This window comes from Trachurus trachurus, assembly GCF_905171665.1.
Source record: "Trachurus trachurus genome assembly, chromosome: 22".
Lineage (NCBI taxonomy): Eukaryota > Metazoa > Chordata > Actinopteri > Carangiformes > Carangidae > Trachurus > Trachurus trachurus.
The window spans coordinates 24,757,437-24,776,884 of record NC_139907.1 but is presented as its reverse complement, the minus strand read 5'-3'; the positions used below and the strand labels follow the sequence as shown (position 1 = coordinate 24,776,884).

General features: G+C 42.3%; 2 protein-coding genes across 6 annotated transcripts in view; one reads left to right on the top strand and one right to left on the bottom strand.

The window, feature by feature from the left end:
- Positions 1–989, top strand: part of LOC311005301 (uncharacterized protein) — a 30,630-nt gene extending 29,641 nt beyond the window's left edge. For all 4 annotated transcript variants that reach the window (XM_083997667.1, XM_083997669.1, XM_083997668.1 and 1 more), the window contains one exon: positions 32–989. In XM_083997667.1, the coding sequence (XP_083853793.1) occupies positions 32–96 (65 nt within the window). In that variant the 3' untranslated portion in view covers positions 97–989. The remainder of the gene's footprint in view (positions 1–31) is intronic.
- A 4,772-nt stretch (positions 990–5,761) lies between these two features.
- LOC311005294 (sodium-dependent lysophosphatidylcholine symporter 1-B-like) lies at positions 5,762–19,218 on the bottom strand. 2 transcript variants are annotated; one of them, XM_083997658.1, is made up of 14 exons: positions 18,963–19,218; positions 17,070–17,198; positions 16,146–16,270; positions 12,404–12,527; positions 12,229–12,307; positions 11,988–12,139; positions 11,791–11,881; positions 11,215–11,333; positions 10,841–10,924; positions 9,293–9,376; positions 9,083–9,195; positions 8,832–8,975; positions 8,386–8,562; positions 5,762–7,637 (listed from the first exon to the last, which is right to left on the bottom strand). In XM_083997658.1, exons 1-14 carry the CDS (start codon positions 19,044–19,046, stop codon positions 7,583–7,585), a joined length of 1,560 nt encoding a protein of 519 aa, XP_083853784.1. In that variant the 5' UTR covers positions 19,047–19,218; the 3' UTR covers positions 5,762–7,582. The 2 variants fall into 2 exon arrangements, with proteins under 2 accessions (XP_083853784.1, XP_083853785.1); XM_083997659.1 differs by lacking the exons at positions 5,762–7,637; positions 8,386–8,562 and adding an exon at positions 8,575–8,742.
- Between the last annotated feature and the right edge of the window lie 230 nt (positions 19,219–19,448).

The following is a 19,448-nucleotide window of genomic DNA, read 5'->3' as shown; positions in this document are numbered from 1 at the left end:
AACTATAATTGTTTTAATTCCTCTACCTCAGATGCTGAAGAGAAGACAAATGGGACAGCATGTACTGTTGAAGGAGGAGACGCATCATCCACATGATTGTTAAGACTGAAGGAGAACGGGAAGGACTTGCACATAACACTGAATTCATTGCAAGTTGGTCTGTGTGTGAGACAAGAAACTGGATCTGGACAGATGAATATGCTTATTTCAACAATTACATTTTGAAACATTCTGGATTTTATAGAAATCTTTTGAATGTGATGTTAATGGTGTGGGTCTTAAAGTACACATTTAGCCTTTTAATAAGAATATAATTTTGTTTTGCCAGAGGGCACTCTGAGCTTTACCGTTGCAGGAGATGGGGATATACTGCCCTCTAGTGTTGAACAATGATTGTACCACTTATATGTCCTGCTGATTCAGAGTTTGTAGTCAGTACTCATAACAATGGGACTTTTGGTTGCTCATCTGTAAATATAGCAACACTTTGTACATTGAGCATATCCAATAATGATGGACCTGTGCTTTCAATTTCTGTTCTGCATTTCTGTATTTACCCCAAAGAGTTTCCCCACCAATAATATTTGTTTAAAAAATTATCTTAAGTTATTTTTCCTGTCATGTTCAGAGAGTCTCCAGAGACAGTGTCTTTGCAATATTGCGTAAATCCTAATTTCAATCAAGTTGCTTGTATAGTTCTTAATCATATCCAAATATTATATACTTTTCAAAAAATCCCACATCATTTATTTGTGATTAACCATGTGCATGACCCCCTGATTTAAAAAAAAATACAGAGCAAACGCCATAAGCAATACTGGAATCATCTTTTTCTGCTGCTTTTAGTTACTGATAATGGAGTTATTGTGGCGCAAACAGTGGGATGTTTCTGTATTGAACTATAATATATTTGAAACTGGTTTCAGACATAATCATGTAAAAGTAGTACATGATCATTTATAATGAAAAGAATAAAGATTTATGGACAAATGAAATCACTGATGAACGGATCCTTTTTTCCTAGAAGGTTGTTGTCCAGCACTGGCATACATTTTTTTCTCTGTAATAATAAGGAGGTGTCTTTGCCTGATGCAAGTTGTGATAAAAGACAGTTGTATCTCAGTTGCATTTTCATGTCTATTTTTATTGAAATGAAATTGGCTAAGAAGAGTTAGAGCAGTCAGATTCATTGATCTAATACTACCTCCATGTGAAATACCACGTCTCCATATTATCTGCTACATCTGACAGACTGTCATTGTTCTTCCTCTCCACCTCAGAGGGTCTTGTCCTCTCATCCTCTTCACCTCTACCTGTATTACTCCTGTTTTCCTCCTCGCCTTCTGAGGCCGGTGGCTGCCACTCTCTCTGCAGGCTGACCTTTAGCCTCTCCAGCTGTGCCCACTGACGGAGCACTTCACCTTCCTTCTGATTCAAATGGATTGCCTGTTGTGCGTCAGAGATTGCATTTTCTCTTCCCTTGGATTTTCCTTCCTCTTCTTCACCCATGAATAAATGCTCCTCTTCTCCTGACCCAGAGCCATCCACTCCTGTCTCATTTGAATCCTTTACCTTACTCTCCTCCACTAAAACACCGTGCCTGAAAACTAGTTTCTCTAACTCTTCTCCATCTGTCATCACTTCAAGGATAACCCTGCTCTCCACTTCATCTTCTTTAAGCTCCTCCTCCATGTTTTCCTCTTCTTCATAATCATCATCATCATCATCATCATCATCATCATCATATTTAACTGCATCTGTACTGTCCCATGGGGACTCTGGACTGTGCCGAATCACTGTAGCATTTTCTTCTCTGCCGATGTTGACCAGGGAGGGGCTGGCTAGTAGAAAACCATCTCCTGTTGTGTCCGGCTGATCGGAGACTAACAGCGACACAATACTGGCAGAACCTTAAGGAAAAAATTAAAGATGTCAAAAGTAATTTTTAATGTTAAAAAAATATGACACTTGGTGTGCAAGATGAATCAACTACAAAATAGGTGCTTAAATATTTATAATCTACTAAATGCAAAAAAAGAAAAGAAAAGGAGACTGTCACAGACCTTCCATCATGGCCCTTCGGGTTTTAGAGGTCACACACTGTGAATCACAGCATTCACATTTGGAGTCATCACCAGTGAGGGCTCTCCACCTATCACAGCAGAGGTACAGAATACGCTCAGTTCACTCGGAAACAGTGAAAAGTAGAGTAGAAGTAGAGAAAAGGTAGAGTAATTATAGCATCAAGGCTCACCTGTTCCCTCTGTACGTGCAGGACTTGTGTACAGGACTTGCTTCCTCTGATGTGACAAATAGTTTGCAGTGAATGCTGATCTGCACACAGACACAGAGTTCAGCCACAATCACAACTGTGTGAATCCAGAAAAAAACTTATCGTCTCCCAGCTCTCACCTCAGTGTCAGGATCAGCAGTGAACTGGAAGGCCTCAAGGGTGAATCGTAGGGTCTTGTCTGTCCGATAGATGAACTGCGAGGCTCCTGGGTTGCTCTTGCTGTCCAGCATACAGCTATAGATGACAACAAAAGGACACTGGCCCTAGTTAATCACAGATCAGTACAAAACAAGATATTTTAAATCGGTGACGTACCCAAAATTGTTAATGATGGTATAACTGTGGGACTGATGAGAGCCACTGGATGGTGTTGCATGGCAGCTGCTGATGTATAGTTTTCCTCCAGAGGGAAGATGAGGGGCGGAGACCTGGACATTTACTGTCTGTCCAAGCTGGTACACACGGGGCTTGGCTGGTTTGCTCCATGAATCTTATAATGAATGTCAAGCTATTACATGAGGCCGGTTAAGGTTGTGATTTATAATGGTCTGAATTAACCTACAAGTGATCTCAACACATACCATCCATCAACTCGACCTGGAAGTCACTGGGACGACCTTTCAGCGTTTTACGTACGACAGCAGTTTGCCAGGTGGGTCTCACAGCCAGCTGGTACACGTGATGGTTCCTGGACAGAGTTTGTAGGATGTTAGAAAGTGGCCCTTTACACATTAAATGTTGAAATAGAGAATTAGAAACAAACTCCAACCTCTGATAACGGCATTCAATGTCTACACTGATCCGGTGCGCTCTGCTGGGGAACCGTTTTGGCGAGGGTTCGTAATGGAGCATGTATCTGTAGACCAGGTAACCGTGGGGCACCTGTCACAGGGGGATACAGCTGCTGTGATTTCAAGGTTAAAGAGGGAGGCCAGGGTCTAGTGTTGTAGTACTCGACACCACATTTTCAATTCAAGGTCTTGGTCTTGTCTCAGAATCAAGACCAGTCAAGACCACAGCTGCAGTGGCATCTTTTTTTCCACTGTAAATGTCTCTCTGTCACTTGCTCACTTTGGTTTATGTGATGCAATTCAATAACTTTAAGGTAAAATAAAATTATTCTACAAAAGAGTATGTTTGTGTAACCACCTGAAAAACTTGGTTGCACCAGTGGGAGACTTTAGCAGGTTCTGTGCTGTGTTATTCTGCTCAATCCAAACTTTGTTCCAATTAACTATGGTATAGATTTCATAATCATATTTTCTTTTTAGCTGAGGAATAATGTAAATATCAAGCCACATGATTATTATGATTACTGAATACAGTAATGGTCTCTCGGTCTTGGACTTAGTCTCGACCCCCTCAAAGTCTTGGTGTTGTCTTGGTCTTGACGCTCTTGGGTTAGGTGGTCTTGACTAAGGGAGACCAGGGATGGTTGTAACAGCATCACTTTCACCAATATAACATTAGAGTAATGTGATCAATATCATGTGAATTTGCATGGCTGTGTCAATAAGTGTGTAGGTTTTGCAACCTACCAAAAACATTTATTTAGGTCAGAAACTAATATTTTGGACCTACATTTTGACTAGTATCAATACCACTGAAGTTTGAATTAGGTAACCTGTATAAGATGAAAGAGCAGGTTCTTAGGTAAAATATGAGTGATTTCATCAGTGTTTACTTCAAACCACCATGCTGGTACAGCTAGTCAAACAGCTAGTATCATTAAGTGTCACCATCTTTCCAGGAATTATACATGGACTATGAGCTGCTTCTGACTTCCTGCTGAAGGTTTTCATTCATACATGTAGGCTACACCATTCACTGGTATTAACAGAAGATGTTCTTAAAGACAGCTTTCTAATGTTAGGATCCACACCGCTGTCACTGTTCTTCATTTAGCCATCAGTAATGAGTTCTTTTTGTTCATACTGAACCATAGGAAGATGCTTTAGTGTTGGAACATGCACAATAAACTTGCTTTTTTGGTTTGGTCTCAGCTTTTAGTTTTTAATCTCACTGTTACAACTTACCCCAGGTTGTGTTGCACTACCCTGGTAGTGGGATAGGTTTTAACAGTGGCACTCCTTGCATTTGACATCAAATAGTGTATCCTGTGAAGTTTAGGGCACTGCTATTTGTAGAGGACAAATGAGGGGACTGTGTCATAATTTGAGCCCTACCATGAACACTGCAAGTTATGGGAGCTGAGACAAAGTGTTACAACCATCCCCGGTCTCCCCTACATCACTAGCAGGGTCTTCTCACTCTGGAGACAGATGGCAGTGGTGGACTTCTTACCTCGCGCACGGCGTCACACGCCGTCAGTGGGTAGGTGAAGAGGATGTCACCGTACGGCCTCAGGACTCCGTTGCTCCTGCAGCTGCTGCCCAACCTCAGCTCCTGCGCCTCTGCGCCCAGGCCGTAGAAAGCCGGTTTGACCCGCACCACAAAGTCCGACGTGGAGCAGGTGACCGAGACGTCCGGGAGGTAAGCGAAGTCCGACTGCATGCTCACCCTGGGCTTCGCCGGACGCATGGACCGAGGGGCTCCAGGTGTGGGAGCAGGGTGGGACCTCTGGGGGCTCAGTCTCTTGTCGCCGGTAGTTGACATTTGGACTGGATCGGATCTTGGAGAACCCAGTCTGAAGAGCTTTTTCCTTCTGGTCAAATGAGATTCATAAGTGTCCGCTGCACAGCTGAGGAGGCCAAGTGATAAAACACTCCACAAGATATAAAGATGCCACTTTGTTTTCATCGCAGCAGACTGCTGTGCCTCGACCTTTCTCTTTCAATGTGCACGTGAAGCCCCCGCTCACAGCTGGAGGTAATCAGAGGAGCACCAATTGACTTCCGGTTTCCAAACAGAAGCTTTTGTTTATTTTCTTGTATTTTCATTCTTTGAAGCATCATTGTTCAACCTCAGTGATATCAAAGAGGGTTAGGGTGGTTTCATATCTCAGATTGCCCTCCATAGACTGTATTTATCCACATCTCAGTTATTGTGATATTGATTGGGCAAGCACATATTTGACTAACTTACAGTAATAATAAATAAATTTGTTAGGCTAACCACCTCTTCTAATTACTTGTCTCCATCTGCCCCTCTATTTCAGAAACTTATTGTCAATTTATGACATTAATACCTTGAATCTTGCATATTTAGTTACAAATATATTAATCTACCACATTTACTTCCCAAATCATTCAATGAATTCTTTACAGTAAAATCTCAGGTCCATTCTTACAATACAAGACACACGGATAAACGTAATCCTCTCTTTTGCTCCTACCACATAGTCAGTTTTCTTCCTCATTTTGGAATTCTCATCTTCAAATAGCAAAAAAAAAAAAAAAAACGTACTGTTCTTGATCTGCAAATAAATAGAACTATGGCTAACTCCTAAAAATATTGATAGAATACCTCATTGAGGTGAAGCCAACAGATTTTTTTTTTTTTGACAAACTTTATTCACAGACTTAAAATTACAAATGTACAGTACATCACTTCTTTCTTCTCTGATTCATATAGTGCTCATCATAGTCAGACTTAGAAAAAGTATTTACAATGTACACAGCAGCATATTAACACCAAGGACAGATGTCACGTGCTTCCTTCAGTTCATTTAGTGCAACTTCAAAGGTCTAAAAAGGAAAACTACACAGGAATATATTAAGATTTAGATTTGAGACTTCATTTATCCAGTGAGTGTCTGAGAACAGGTAAGGTGAAATCGAGTGAATGACAGTGAGGACACATCTCCTGGATGTAAGAGATCTTTATGATAGAAAATCTGGGTTCATGCTGCTGTTGTGGAGTCACAATACTGTGAAGGCAGATAGTTTAATCACATTATGGCAACTTGTGATGTTTTTCCTTTACGAGAAGAAAAAACAAATGAAACGTTTTTCACAGGACTATAAAATCACCTGGTCACATAACCATCGATAACCATTCGCTGTTAATAAATTATACACGTGTGCTTTCATAAGAAAATCATAATCCCTTAGTTTAAATAAATAGTTAAAGAAAGCATCTTTTTCTTCCCCTGGGAAGTGAGAACATGCTAGATGAAATGCCTTTAAGTGGAGGTCGGCTATAATAAAGCACAATAAGGTGTGATGGGAAATCCTTTTCAGTAGCAAAAAAGAAAAAAAACTCAACAGTTGGAGTAACAAGTTCAACAGAAAATCTCATTGCAAGGATACAAGATGTGCTTATAAGGCAATGATTCACATAATCTACATTCACTACATATTATCATGAGGCGCCTTTTCCCCTACAAGTACAATAATAGTTTTTGCCTTGATGAAATGATCTATAGGAAACACCACCCACAGAAAGGTAGAAATTGGGAAAAAAAATAGCTCCACACAACTGCAGTGAGTGGAATAGTGTTGGTACACCCTTCATGAATATGCATACTACATGTTTCCTTTAGAGCTCTGAATGGAAAGTTAAACATCAATGGTAACATCACACTCAGGTTTGCACGAGTGAAGGTCCAATCCTGTAAACTATCAAATAAATACTTCATAAAAAAAAACACAAATCACAAGCAGTGCCCCAGGAAGTAGAGTACTACTGTCCCACGATGCAATGCACAAACAAAACGAAGGTGCCGCTTACAACTAGTCAAGGTAGATAACTAAGGATCATCTCAGTAAACAAAATGATCCATCTTTGGAAAAAAAATGTTTAATTTCCATTTGTTGAGGAAAACTCCACCGAGATTTACTGACCACAGCTCCCATGAGCCTCAGCCATTCACTCACAGGAGCTGTAGTGGTGAAAATGTCTTGTCTTCTTTAAAGTGATAAAGTGATCAAACTCTATTGTCCAGTTTAGTGGTCTAGACCCTTTTAGTTTAAAATATGGGCAGATCCCAGTGTCGTGTTTCAGCTAAACATGGAAAGAAAACCTGCGAAAAGTAAAACGCATATTGAGAAGTGAAAGCGACAAAAACGGAGGTTAACCCAGGACTTTGGCTCTACACTAACGGACAAATGTTTCTCAATGTAGTAAATGCTGTTTAGGTGGGACACCAGCTGGAGATAAAGGACAACAGAAAATACTTGAATCACACATAATGGCACTGTTTGTCCACTAGAGGGCGACGTCAACCTGTGTGATCCACTAGAGGGAGCCGATCAGTGCTGATGATGTGTGGGCAGCAGTGGTGTCTGTGGTCTCTTCTCTGGTACTACAGAGAGTAGGTGGCCATGTCCAGCGACCGCCTGTGTAAACTTATAAACCATTGGTTGTGGTTGGCTCATCCTCCGCCTGCTACACAGTGCTCCCAAGAGCTGAAGTTTCTGATTCAGAGTCTGTTTCGGCGTCTCTGTTTAAAGGACAGGAGAACAGTCAAGGGTCACACACAAATGATTTGGCTTTTACAGACAGCACAGCAACAAGAACCAAGCCTCATCCAGTTATCCTGGATAAAAGACCAATGTCTTAAAGGGATAGTTCAACATTTTGGCAAATTGGCCCATTGTCATAATCCCTATAGTCTTAGTAGTAGGTTTGTTACCTTTAATTGTCGGTGCGAGCTGTTTTTAGAACAGCGGAGCAGAGCCACGAGCTGCTCAGAGCTACACTACGGAGGCTGATGGGATTTCTTGGTTTCCCTCATCAAACTAATCAAATACACAATTCAACAACTCCAAAACGCTCTCATAGACAAGTTGTGACCTGTGGAGTTGTTTTTGAGGTAAATTCATGCAAAACTGCTGATGCCGTTCCTGTCAGGGGCAGTTTTTCGGCAAGCAGTCTCTGCATTTGCCTCCAAAACAACTCTGTCTTGTAACGTTCCGTTATCTCATAGCGTGGTGAATGTGCAGGTCACAACTTGTCCACGAGAACGTTTTGGAGTTGTGTATTTAATGAGTTTGATGAGGGAAACCAAGAAATTCCATGAGCCTCGGTAGCGTAGCTCTGAACAGCTCGCGGCTCTGCTACTGACAATTAAAGGTAACGAACCTACTGCTATCACTATAGGGATTATGGCAACGGACCAATTTCCCAAAATGTTGAACTATCCCTTTAAATGTGTGTGTGCTTGAGTGTGCTTTTCTCTGCTCACTTACAGGATTTTCTGCAGAAGGTCTTTGTTGTTTTGCCTCCTTTTTTCATCAATAGGGTAAGTCCTCAATATCAACAGCCCCACGCCAATGAGACACACAGGCACAGGAGACACCAGCACCTTCAGGGTTAAACTGACCGCCTCGGGCTGTGTGCAGCTCCCGGTCTTATAGTCGGCAAATCTGCAGAAAAATGCAGAAAGAGGGAGCAAAGTTGAGCTGATGTGAGTACAGTTTGGCAAGATGGGTTAGTTGGAGGATTATGTGATTGTTGGCCACATGACCGCTGGACTGATGGACTCTAATGTGGAACTAATCTCTTATAATGTTAGAGATCACAGGTTAGCAAGCATTAGCAGAGTGCTGATGAAGTCATAAAAAGTTGGGATGACAGTGAAGAAAGATGAAAACAAAAGTTATAAATAATTGTGAATGGATATACATTAACTTACTTTAGACTGAGGGTAGAGATACCCAGGGATATCCCAGAGGCAAACTTAATGAAGAACACGTAGAAAGAGTAGAAGAGGGCTTCATGACCGTAGATGTCTGGGTTCTTTATCTTGAAGTCATCCACTACATCAGGAAGCATTGACCTGAGCAGACAAACACAACACAAAGTGGCAAAGTCAAACCACAATCAACAAAACCCTGCTTGTGATCCATCTGGATCTGTATGACCTGTGAATGAACCTGTGCTCACCAGGGCAAGAGGAAAGCTGCCGCCACACTCACACCTGCCGCCACCGCCACCATGTAGGAAATGATGAGGTTGCTCTCGATGCAGACGATTAGGATCATGAAGGGCACCGCCCACTGTAGAGAGACACAGATGGATGTGAGCACTTCTATAACAACTCCCCCTCTTCAGACGAGTGTCTTTGTTGTACCTAAACAAGCATCATTCACTTACTGAGATGCCGAAGTAAGTTGCTGTCTTCTTCCCAAACCGGGTCAAAAACCACTGCCACAGTGGGATAGTCAGACTTCCGGATAGCTGGAGGCAATAACACATGAATTATCAGTATTATTAAAATATTATTATATACACAGACAGACTGTAAAATAAGGGCTACCAATGTATTTTTTTAATGTATGATAAAAGAAAAGAAAAGAAAGAGAAGGCCTCTGAATCTCTGTTTTCATCAAAAACATATGTTGTGATTATGTGAGCAGATACTACTTCATGTTCACTTAAAGTATAAAACTTGTCTTGTGCCAAACAAAACTGGTGGAAATTATGAGCGGGAGAAGAATAGCTTACAAGACGAATATTAGGCACCAAAACCAACTTGTAGTTTGATATTCTGGTTGTGGCTTGAATCATCTTGTGCTGAATTTAGTCTCATATAACCATGTTTTTATGTAGATGCAAGAAAATGGACAAAGATGCTACATCTGAGGCCTGATTTCTATTCTTATCCAACCTATTCTTATCAATCTAGAAAAAAAAGCTGCATGTAGGACCTGCGGTATTATAAGACCTCAATACATCTAAAATCCTCTGAGTATGAATATTAATCGAATGAACTGTGTGAAATGGTTATCCCTAAACCCATCAGGTTATTTGTCTCTATAGGTCAACCCTATTATAGACTGGTGACCTGTTAACTATGTCAACTTCTCTGTGACCCTGCGGGATAGGCAGTATATCTAATGGATGGATGGTCATCCCTAAAAGAGAATTATTCTCCACTGAGATCAATCAGACCTAAAACCAAGCTGTGGGAAATGTGGGAACCAGAGAGAATGAAGTGTCCAATGGAGCAGGAGGAGGTCAAGGGACAAGGCTACAATCTGCTTTGTGGGGGTCCTGACTTGGCCCAGGAGGGGGCAGACAACCTTTGACCTATTGGCCAGTGGTCAACCAGTGTGTTAAATGACCACACAAGAAGAAGACTGTCACTGAAAAGTCAGCAGCAACTTAACAATCAGCCTTGAGGAAGTATTTCAATTCTGCCCCCTCACTCCCACCTCTACAAATATGATACTTGGTGCCCAACAATGTCTCCACTCCTCATCAGTAGGGAAAGACCAGAGCAGAGGCCAAGAGGAGGGGAGAATGGAAAGGAGGACGCAACCAGTGGCTGCAGTTCCCATGGCGGCAGTGAGGGATCGCCTGGGCAACAAAAGCTCCTCTGTGTGTCTGTCTCTCCCTTCATCTCCTGCTAGCTGTGAGTGAATGTGTGGCCAGGAGACAGGTTCCCAGGAGCCCAAACAACACCTCCTCTCACCCTGAAAATCTGCCCTTTCAGCCCCGGTGCCACGCATCCCCTCGTATGAGGAACGGCTTCAGAGAGAAAGCTGAAAACCCCACAAACACTGGGAGTTTGATCTGCGCCACAAGGCCAGTCCAACAGGGTTACTGCTACAGATTGTACTCATGTCCTCCACATCTAATGCCCATTAGGGCCATTACAAGGCGGCAGAGAGTCCCTCGGTGCCAAATGGAAACACTCACCATGATGACCAGGAGGATATTCTGGAAATCTTTCCTGTGCCCCAGAGCGTAGGTGATGAAAAGGGCGAAGTTTCCCTCCAGTAGCTATAAGAAGAAATTAAATGTCACATTTAAGAAAATGACAGTCAAAGTAATAGTTAAGCATTTGAGAATAAACATTTATTTGCTTTGAGGTTAGCTGTTTCCAGTCTTTACATTTACTCTGAGGACATGAGACTGGGATCAACCTTCTGAGCTAACTCTCACCAAGAAAAGCTAATACAGTAATGATTTCCCTCAGTGTGGAATTACTCCTTTAATTTAGACTCAAAATGACCACCGCCTCCACTACAAGACAGATAATTAAACAAAAAACAATTACACAACATTATTACCATGAATGCCAGAGAGGTGAAGAGGAAGCCAATGACCAGTTTGACGTACGGTGTGTGGCTCATCACCAGCCACAGGCCCTGACGGAAGGTCAGAGGGACTGCTTTCTTATGTCGGCTCACTGAAATGCAACATGGAGGAGAACAGAGATAAACCAGCTGAAAATCTCTGTCTAATACACAGTAAGACTCACTGTAATCAGACACAGTCAGTTGTATTTGTCTAGTTTCTATCTTGTAAACTTTTGACCCTCACGTTTTTTTCCTCTTGATATTTGCATCAGAGTGATGAGGAGGCCAAATGTTTCACATCTGATACAAACTGGTGTGAAGTCGTAGTCGCTAGTCTCACGCTGTCAAACAATGCTTTCCCTTGAGCTCATGCAACATGATTTTTTTTTGTTGATTCAAAGTATTTGAGTTGTCAAGAAAACGTAGCTTTGATCCCTTCACACACTTGTTTTCCCCCCTGGCATAAGTTTTAATCTTTGTGCATGGGGTTGATAGATATTCCATGTCAAAAAGCACAAGTGAATCATTCCACCTGACAAGCTGTCTTCTTATCACATAGTTTCATACCTTTTTGTTCCTTCACTCCAAAAAACACGACTCCAGCACAGAGGACGTAGATGATGCAGATCACCCCTGAAGCAAGTAAGTAAGCTTGTTTCTGGAGACAGAAAAAAGACAACATTAGCTTGGACCAACACTCCTGTAGATATGATAAATATCATCATCATTTATCTAACATCATGCAGAGAGATCCAAACTCTCACCGTCTCGGCCAGTGTAACTCTTGACGCGTTAGATACGGAGGAGTTCCAGCTTTCCAGGCCGTCAGGCTTGGTGTCGCATTCTGAGGAGCCGCCCACAATCTGGCCCTGGATGGCGGTGCCCAACACTGTGCCCATCACCTCCACCATCATACCTGAGAGCAACGCAGGAGCTGAGCGTTAGAACATGAAGGAGAACACACGTGTAAAACGATTTGGATCACAAAGAGGAGGGCTGACGTACGATAGGCGGTGGCAGAGTCCCTCTCTTTCTGGTCGCTGCTGATGAACATGGTGAGGGCTGAGTACGGCACATGGAAGCACTGTAAACGTACACAAACACACAGTTTGTTGAGATAAGGCAATAAAGATAAGAGGGGGAGAAAAAGCACTGGGGTGTGTCAATATGAAGTACCAACCGTCTGCATGGACTGGAAGAGGCAGTAAAAGATCAGATACCAGATGACCTTCCCTTGCTCAAACGGAGGCACGTACCAGATCAGGAAGTAAGTCATCACCGCAAATGGAGTGGATAAAAGGATCCTGTGAAGAAGTGGGTAGAGGATTGTTTAAGTGACAAAGATATTGAATCTAATGTGAATTTCATTCTGTGCTGTTTTGCTTTGCAACTAAAAAGCGCTCTGCCGTCTGTTTCCTGCTGTGAAAGAGTGTGTTCAATGAATTCTGCCAACTGTTACTGTACTTTAACCCCCAACTTTCCATCTCAGCCGATTCTTTTCTACTCTCTCCCTCTCGCTTTGTGCATAATAATCCCTCTAATCCTGCCTTGCTGGAGCTCGTGTGTGGTGAAAGGGGCTCAGTCTGGGCTGCAGAAGGAGGTGAGGGTGGGCCGACCCGAGGGAAGCTGCTTTGGCACACCTCGCTCTCGCCCCCCGACTCAGTTTCAGTGGGCTTTTTGTATGCCCTCCAGCTGACCTCAGTGCCAGGGCTCGCTCAGAGAAGCTGGTGCCACTTCAGAAACTTGTTTTTAAAAACAGACCACAGTCCAGTTGCAACTATTAGTAAAGATTAGGAAATCTGAGTCAGGACTCGGGCACGGCTATGGAGCAGCAGACAGAAACATTACTAGATACTTTTGTGCCAATAGGTCTTTTGTTGGCAAATGACTGAAAATAATTGGTTACTCTGTTGAGAAACAATTTATAGTTTAAAGTGACTATGAGGAGTTTTGGAAAGTGGAAGTTTTTGGGCCGGCGCAAGACGGATGAAAGCGAAATAATTTGCCACAAATGTTTTCATTGATCAAGAATGAAAGTCGGAGGTTGGAAGACGATCAGATACCGCCGTAGTTCCGACCATAAACGATGCCAACTAGCGACCCGGTGGTGTTATTCCCATGACCCGCCGGGCAGCGTCCGGGAAACTGAAACTAGGAAATGCTGTGCGAGTCAACCACTAATAATAATATCAAAATAATAATAAAGACAAAACGATATATTTATCAAAAATGGACCCATTAACAGGTCTGGGTAACGTAGATTCATCCACATTAATATGAGACTTTTTATAACCAAAAGCAAACTCCTCTGGGTGTCTTTAACTAATTTTTCAAGCAAAAATGTCGTAAACTGAATATCTAACTGAATTTTAGGTTGTCAGTTGATCAAACAAACAATTTAAAACTGTTATTTCTTCTTTATAGATGCAAAACTTTATTGAAACCACAGACGAAAGTTAAATTGATTATCAAGTGTTTTAAGAGTTCCACTTTTTGAGTTCGCCCTCCTGCAGTGTTATAAAAGTCTGACATATAATTAATATTTTTTCCTCCAATCTTTTGTTTGTTTTTGAGCCGTCATACAGGAGAGAGGAAATGCTTCTCTGGGAGCCATAACACTGCACACACAGAGACACGTCCTCATGCCACATGGTGCTTCTGCAGCACTCACACATGGTCATATGAAACCCCCCCATCCCCCTCACCCCCCCGGACTCCAAACCCATTCTGGTTTGGCACATGTAGGCAATGAGTAAGAAACTGCCTCCTTATGTTGTCTCATGTCTGAGTAAAATTAGGTTAATGAGAGCTACTTGTCTGGAAATAGAGGCCAGTCAGTGATGATGATGAAAACAGGCCACAGAGCTGAAGTCAGTTAGAAAAATGACCTTAAGGTGCCTAATAAATGACACCAGAAATAATTGTTAATATGTTAATATAAATTGTAGCACAAATATAAATGACAGTGAGGACATCTGCGTATTCAAATCTGAGTCCTAGTTTCATTTCAGTTTGAAAACCGACACAGAGGATCATGTCCATGTTGCCGTTTTTAACAATGACCTCCAGTATTCAAGAGATCGACCCAAGGTAACCTCTCTCTGACTCTCTGCTTCTGTTACACTTACACACTTACACACACACCGTGGACACACCCCTTTTTCATTTGAAGCTGATGGTGTGTTGTGGGTTTGACCAATCACAGCATTCCCCCTCCCCCAATCCACAATGTGCGGAGCTCGTGCACACAGCCGGCATCTCTGACTCACAAATACCCACGATGCTCAAGATATCACCGTGACATCATGTGAGAGAAAATGCCCGCAAAACGTGGTTACTGAAGCAGACATTCTCCTGACACTGTCGCGTTTCACACTCTGCTTCCCCTCTCAGATGTATAGTACATGTGTGTGAATGAAGCCGTGCCTGTTTCACTACAAGAGCAGAGTGTCAAGGTCATCGTCAGCCTTTACAAACGGACTTCCCCTAGCTGTCAGCAATACATGGTCATGTTTTTGCAGCTGTATAAATGTGGTAGCAGAAGTCATTATATCCTCTGAAGCAGATGATTTACATTTTACGGCTTTACAGTTGCAGCAGTTTTCCTTGTTCCGTGTTGATCTGTTTGAGAAGCTGAGGCCAAAATTGACATTTAGCAAGAGGTAAGGTTACCCTTGAAAGGTTGCAAGCTGTATCATGAAGCCAGTGCATGTACTGTAGACAAACACACAATTGGATTCTCTATAAATGAGAAAACATTACAGTTGTTTAAAGAAAATAATTTTAACAATTAAACTAAGTTACACGCCTTAACTAGCCTATTATTTAAAATAAAATGCATTGAGTATGTATGTATCTATGAATAGCATATTTTATCTATATTAGCACTCTCTATTCATACAAAAGGTGGCTTTTTTTTCTTCCTTTTTTAGATTTTTTTGGCCACTAGCAGTGATGGACATTTGCATTAGGACAGACATGGAAACGTACACAGTGGAAATGATGCACCAAAACAAACAGGAATGTAAACAGTGCATCAACAATTTAAATGTCTTATCTGGGAAAAGATGTACTAGACATGTTTGTCAGGCCTCAAGGATACAAACAACACCGTTTGATGAGTAACACTAAATGTTTTCTTTGCTTACAAGGGAACGCCATAGGATACATTTAAAATTTGCTCTTGGTACACACAGTTAAATGTATGACTCCCTCTTTTGCCTATATAGCTACGTCTTAAAAACCTGTCCCAGAGCCAGCCCCCCCCCCCCCGACAGCTGCATCTCTGAACAGGTGACAAATCCAAAGTATCAAGTGCAAGTGCTTCGTCTGTGTTTGCCCTCTGTGGTCAGTGTCAGCATGTTGGGTTGGTATTGCACACTCACTTTACATACAGACTTCTTGCACTTGATCTTCCTCAGCAGTCACTTCAACCTTGTTTCCATGGTTACCGCTAATGGCTTATACGCTGCTTTTTGTCAGTACATTTTCCTCACACCACTCTATATTTAGCCATTTTCACCATTTCCTTAAAAGGGATACTTCACCCAAAATCAATAATTCACCAATTTTCTACTCACCATCAAGAAAGGGTTTGGAGAACTCTCAGAGTCATCAAAACGCTTTTTCATGTGGCGGCTTCAGGACACTTGGGTCAGTATGGACGAGCAGTATGGAGGTATCGGGATGTTTCATAGTGTGTGTTTTGGACGATTCAAAAGTGAGCTCTATCCGCCACCATTATATGAAAATCCATTGCCAGCCGGACCCCCCCTGGAACTCCAAAAGCGTTTTGATAACTCTAATTGGTGAATTATTGATTTTGGGTGAAGTATCCCTTTAATAATGCAATTTTTTTTTTGCTTTGTAAACCTGTTCCTGAATTGCATTCGGTGCTAATTTCGGAGATTGCGACTACCCACCATGGCATCATGCGGCCGACGCGGGTCCATCTACTCCGGCTCACCAAGAAACCCACCGTTGGGTCAGTGACAGCGTCCCAGGCCCGGCCCACAAACAGGATGATGGAGGCATAGAAGGGATCCAGCTGGAGGGAAGACATGGGAAAAAAAAGGAGTGAAGCATGAAACCAAAACAAAGAGCCCAATCATACCTCATATGGCTCCTGCTGGATAAATGTGGTGAACCGTTCACAAGAGTCGTGACATCAACGAAGTTATGAAGACATCTCGTGTAAGAACAGAGTAGCATTCACAGCCACTCTAATGATCTCATCCGTTGAGATGAATGGCCTTTATTAAAGCCCCTACTGTGTAGAGAGGGAAGAGTCTAATTTGGTAATTGAGTAACAAAGCAAAGCAGTAGGGGTCCAGGTTAATGCGCTTGACCAACCGCTGCAGGACGGAGACTCTTACAGTAAACTGATATGAGGCTGAGAAAAGTGTGTGCTGCTACTGCAAAGATGCAAAAAGAGTTTCCAACTTAAAGGGATAGTTCAACATTTTGGCAAATTGGCAGATTGCCATAATCCATATAGCCATAGCAGTAGGTTTGGTACCTTTATTTGTAACGTAGTTGTTTTTTGTGGCAAATCATCAGCGGTTTTGCATGAATCTACCTCTAAAACAACTCTGTCTCGTAACGTTCCGTTATTATCTCATATCGTGGTGAATGTGCAGGTCACAACTTGTCCACCAGAGCGTTTTGGAGTTGTTGGATTGTGTATTTGATGAGTTTGATGAGGGAAACCAAGAAATCCCATCAAATTTTTCTACAACTTTTTTCTGTTGTAAAGTATGAAATTTCTCCTCATATGACAAATAAGGCCAAAAAGTGTCACTAGACTTTTGTGATGCTCTTCTTTTTGTGTTGTACTTGTCGTTTACCTGAGCCACATCCAGCAGGTAGATCTGGAGGAAAAAGCCCAGAGCGCTGCCTGTGATCTGGTAGGGCGCTCCACCGATGGCATAGCATAGTTTGCTGCACACAGACAGACGATTCCTCTGTTGCCTTGACTGGATGAGGAGGAGGAGAGGAGGGAGGACAGAGGAAAGATGTTGTTCAGTTAGTTTGGATGTACAGTATAACAGTATGGGCCTTTTCTGACCGCTAACAATAAAGCGCTCGTACTCTCATGGGACATATCAAGGTAATGTGATGAGAGCAGTGGAGTGTAACATGATCATTATCTGCATTTCTACTCTGCACTCAGGAGTTTATTTAATCCCTGTTTTCTGCCTCAGCTGCCCTCATCCATCCCTGAGTCACTAACTCTGAGAAAACCGATGGTGTGTTAAACAACCTGTTACAGTGAAGGACCGAGATTGGTTCATTTACCTCACCCCACTGCTCACAATGTCAGATTAGAGACAGATTAGAGTGACGATGCAGTGTGTGGGCCTATACACTCCAGTTAGTGGTGTGAAACTACTGTATGAGGTTACTGTAGTTCACATTCACACACACACCAACTACATCATCATACAGACTCCGGCGCAGTCATTGGCTGCAGCAATAGGATGTTGGAGGTAGTATGACATTACATGCTGAGTAGCCAACAGTCAGCAGCCACAGCCAATCACCTGTACTGGTTTGATGATGTCAGCAAGGGGGTGGGGTGGGCTTATAGATCCCAATTCACATCCGCCACAGACACAAAAGCAGCATCACCTCATGTTAGAAATTGCTGCCTCCACACAAATAGGGGAATGAATAAGAAGAACACAGTCCCGTGTCCCGTTCGTCAGCATAGACTCTGCTGGCATTTATTATCATACGGAGCTGGAAATAAAAACTACAGCCGAAGACGTGAATGCAGTTCGTTGGCAACGTTTTGTGACTGTGACAAATTCCCACACACATCAGGTGGATTTTCTAACGGAATGGGAGAAATCTAAGGCTGTGACTTTCATTATCAAACATTGACTGTAAAATGACAGAAAGCTCTAATTCTAATTTCCCTGAACCCAAGGACGTACAGATTAACAGATTGAAATTGTTAATTTTATCCAACCGTCAATCCAAAAAGCAAATACATTCAATTAACTTCATATGTGGCAGAAAAAAACTTAAAATATGCACTTTAAAGAATTTGAAACTTGCATTTATTTTATTTTTTTGCCTGAAACATGACTGAAATGAATTTACATCAGAACAGCTGGAATGCCCTGTGATGTGATATTGCTGTTATATTTTAGTCTGTAGGAAAAAATTGCAACACTGTCACGCCTTTTCATATAAAACACCAGCACTGGTGGTTTTCTGGAGGCTTTCACACACACAGCTGTCAATATGAAATCATTGAATGCTTCAGGGTGGTGGCTGGTCTGTGAATGAGCCCTCCAAACTGCAAATAGTTCATCATTATAGATGTCGTTATTGAATATATATATTTAATGCTGGTCTCCTAAACCGAATACTCCATGAATCGTGCACCAGTCTGCAGCAGCAGCTTCACATTTCTGTTGCTGCACATCTGTATCAATATGCCGGTGTATTTGACACGACTGAATTACAATACGCCCCCATGTAAAGCTTGTAGTATGTCAACCCGACACACCGCTGTCTGCACACAGACAAACCGAGGGGAATTCAAATCGTAAAGAGAAAGTGGTAAAGTGTTTGAGGTTTGACGTGATGAAAGGAAGTAGGCTTGGCTTCAATTCATCAAATGTTAAATTTCGGCGCCTTTTACCACTCTTAATGAATAGGAGCCAAAACAGAGAGCCCATTTCATTCAGTTAACAGCAGATATTCAATATACATCTCCAGTGTCTTACCTTCGCTGTCTTCACCTCTGTATTTATAGGTTTGACTGATAGTAAAGTGGCGGCGTACTGCTCGGCGCCCTCTCCTCGTGCCATTGCGGTTCGAAGACAATGAAGTAATAAATTAATTGCTCTCTGAAGGTGTCGCGATAATGTTCAGGGTCCGAAGAAGGAGGAAAGTCGCTTCACGCCAACATGTTTCGTTGTGACCAGAGTGTAGTGTGTGTGTGTCCGTCTCTCACTCACTGCTCCTCTGTCTCGGTGAACTCATTCATTCTAGTGAGTGAGGCGCGAGCGTCGACCGCTATGACGTGTTCTGTGACGCGACCCCTCGCGTGTTCCATCTCCTCCACTCCACACTCACAGTAGGAAGTCGTGACAACGGCAGCTTACGTGTACATACGGTAACTCCTAGAAGTGATACAGAACAGGTGAAAAACTACATTAAAACATCTTCATTTGTCTTGTGGAGCTCTTTTCCAGACATGATGATGATGA

What these genes read in the sequence shown, in the direction of transcription:
- LOC311005294 (XM_083997658.1), bottom strand. Translation starts at nt 19,046, where the DNA reads ATGGCACGAGGAGAGGGCGCCGAGCAGTACGCCGCCACTTTACTATCA. An exon ending in TCTTCCAGTCCATGCAGACG is followed by an intron (nt 12,308 to 12,403) that starts GTTGGTACTTCA and finishes GTACGTTTACAG; the next exon opens with TGCTTCCATGTGCCGTACTC. An exon ending in CAACTTACTTCGGCATCTCA is followed by an intron (nt 9,196 to 9,292) that starts GTAAGTGAATGA and finishes GTCTCTCTACAG; the next exon opens with TGGGCGGTGCCCTTCATGAT.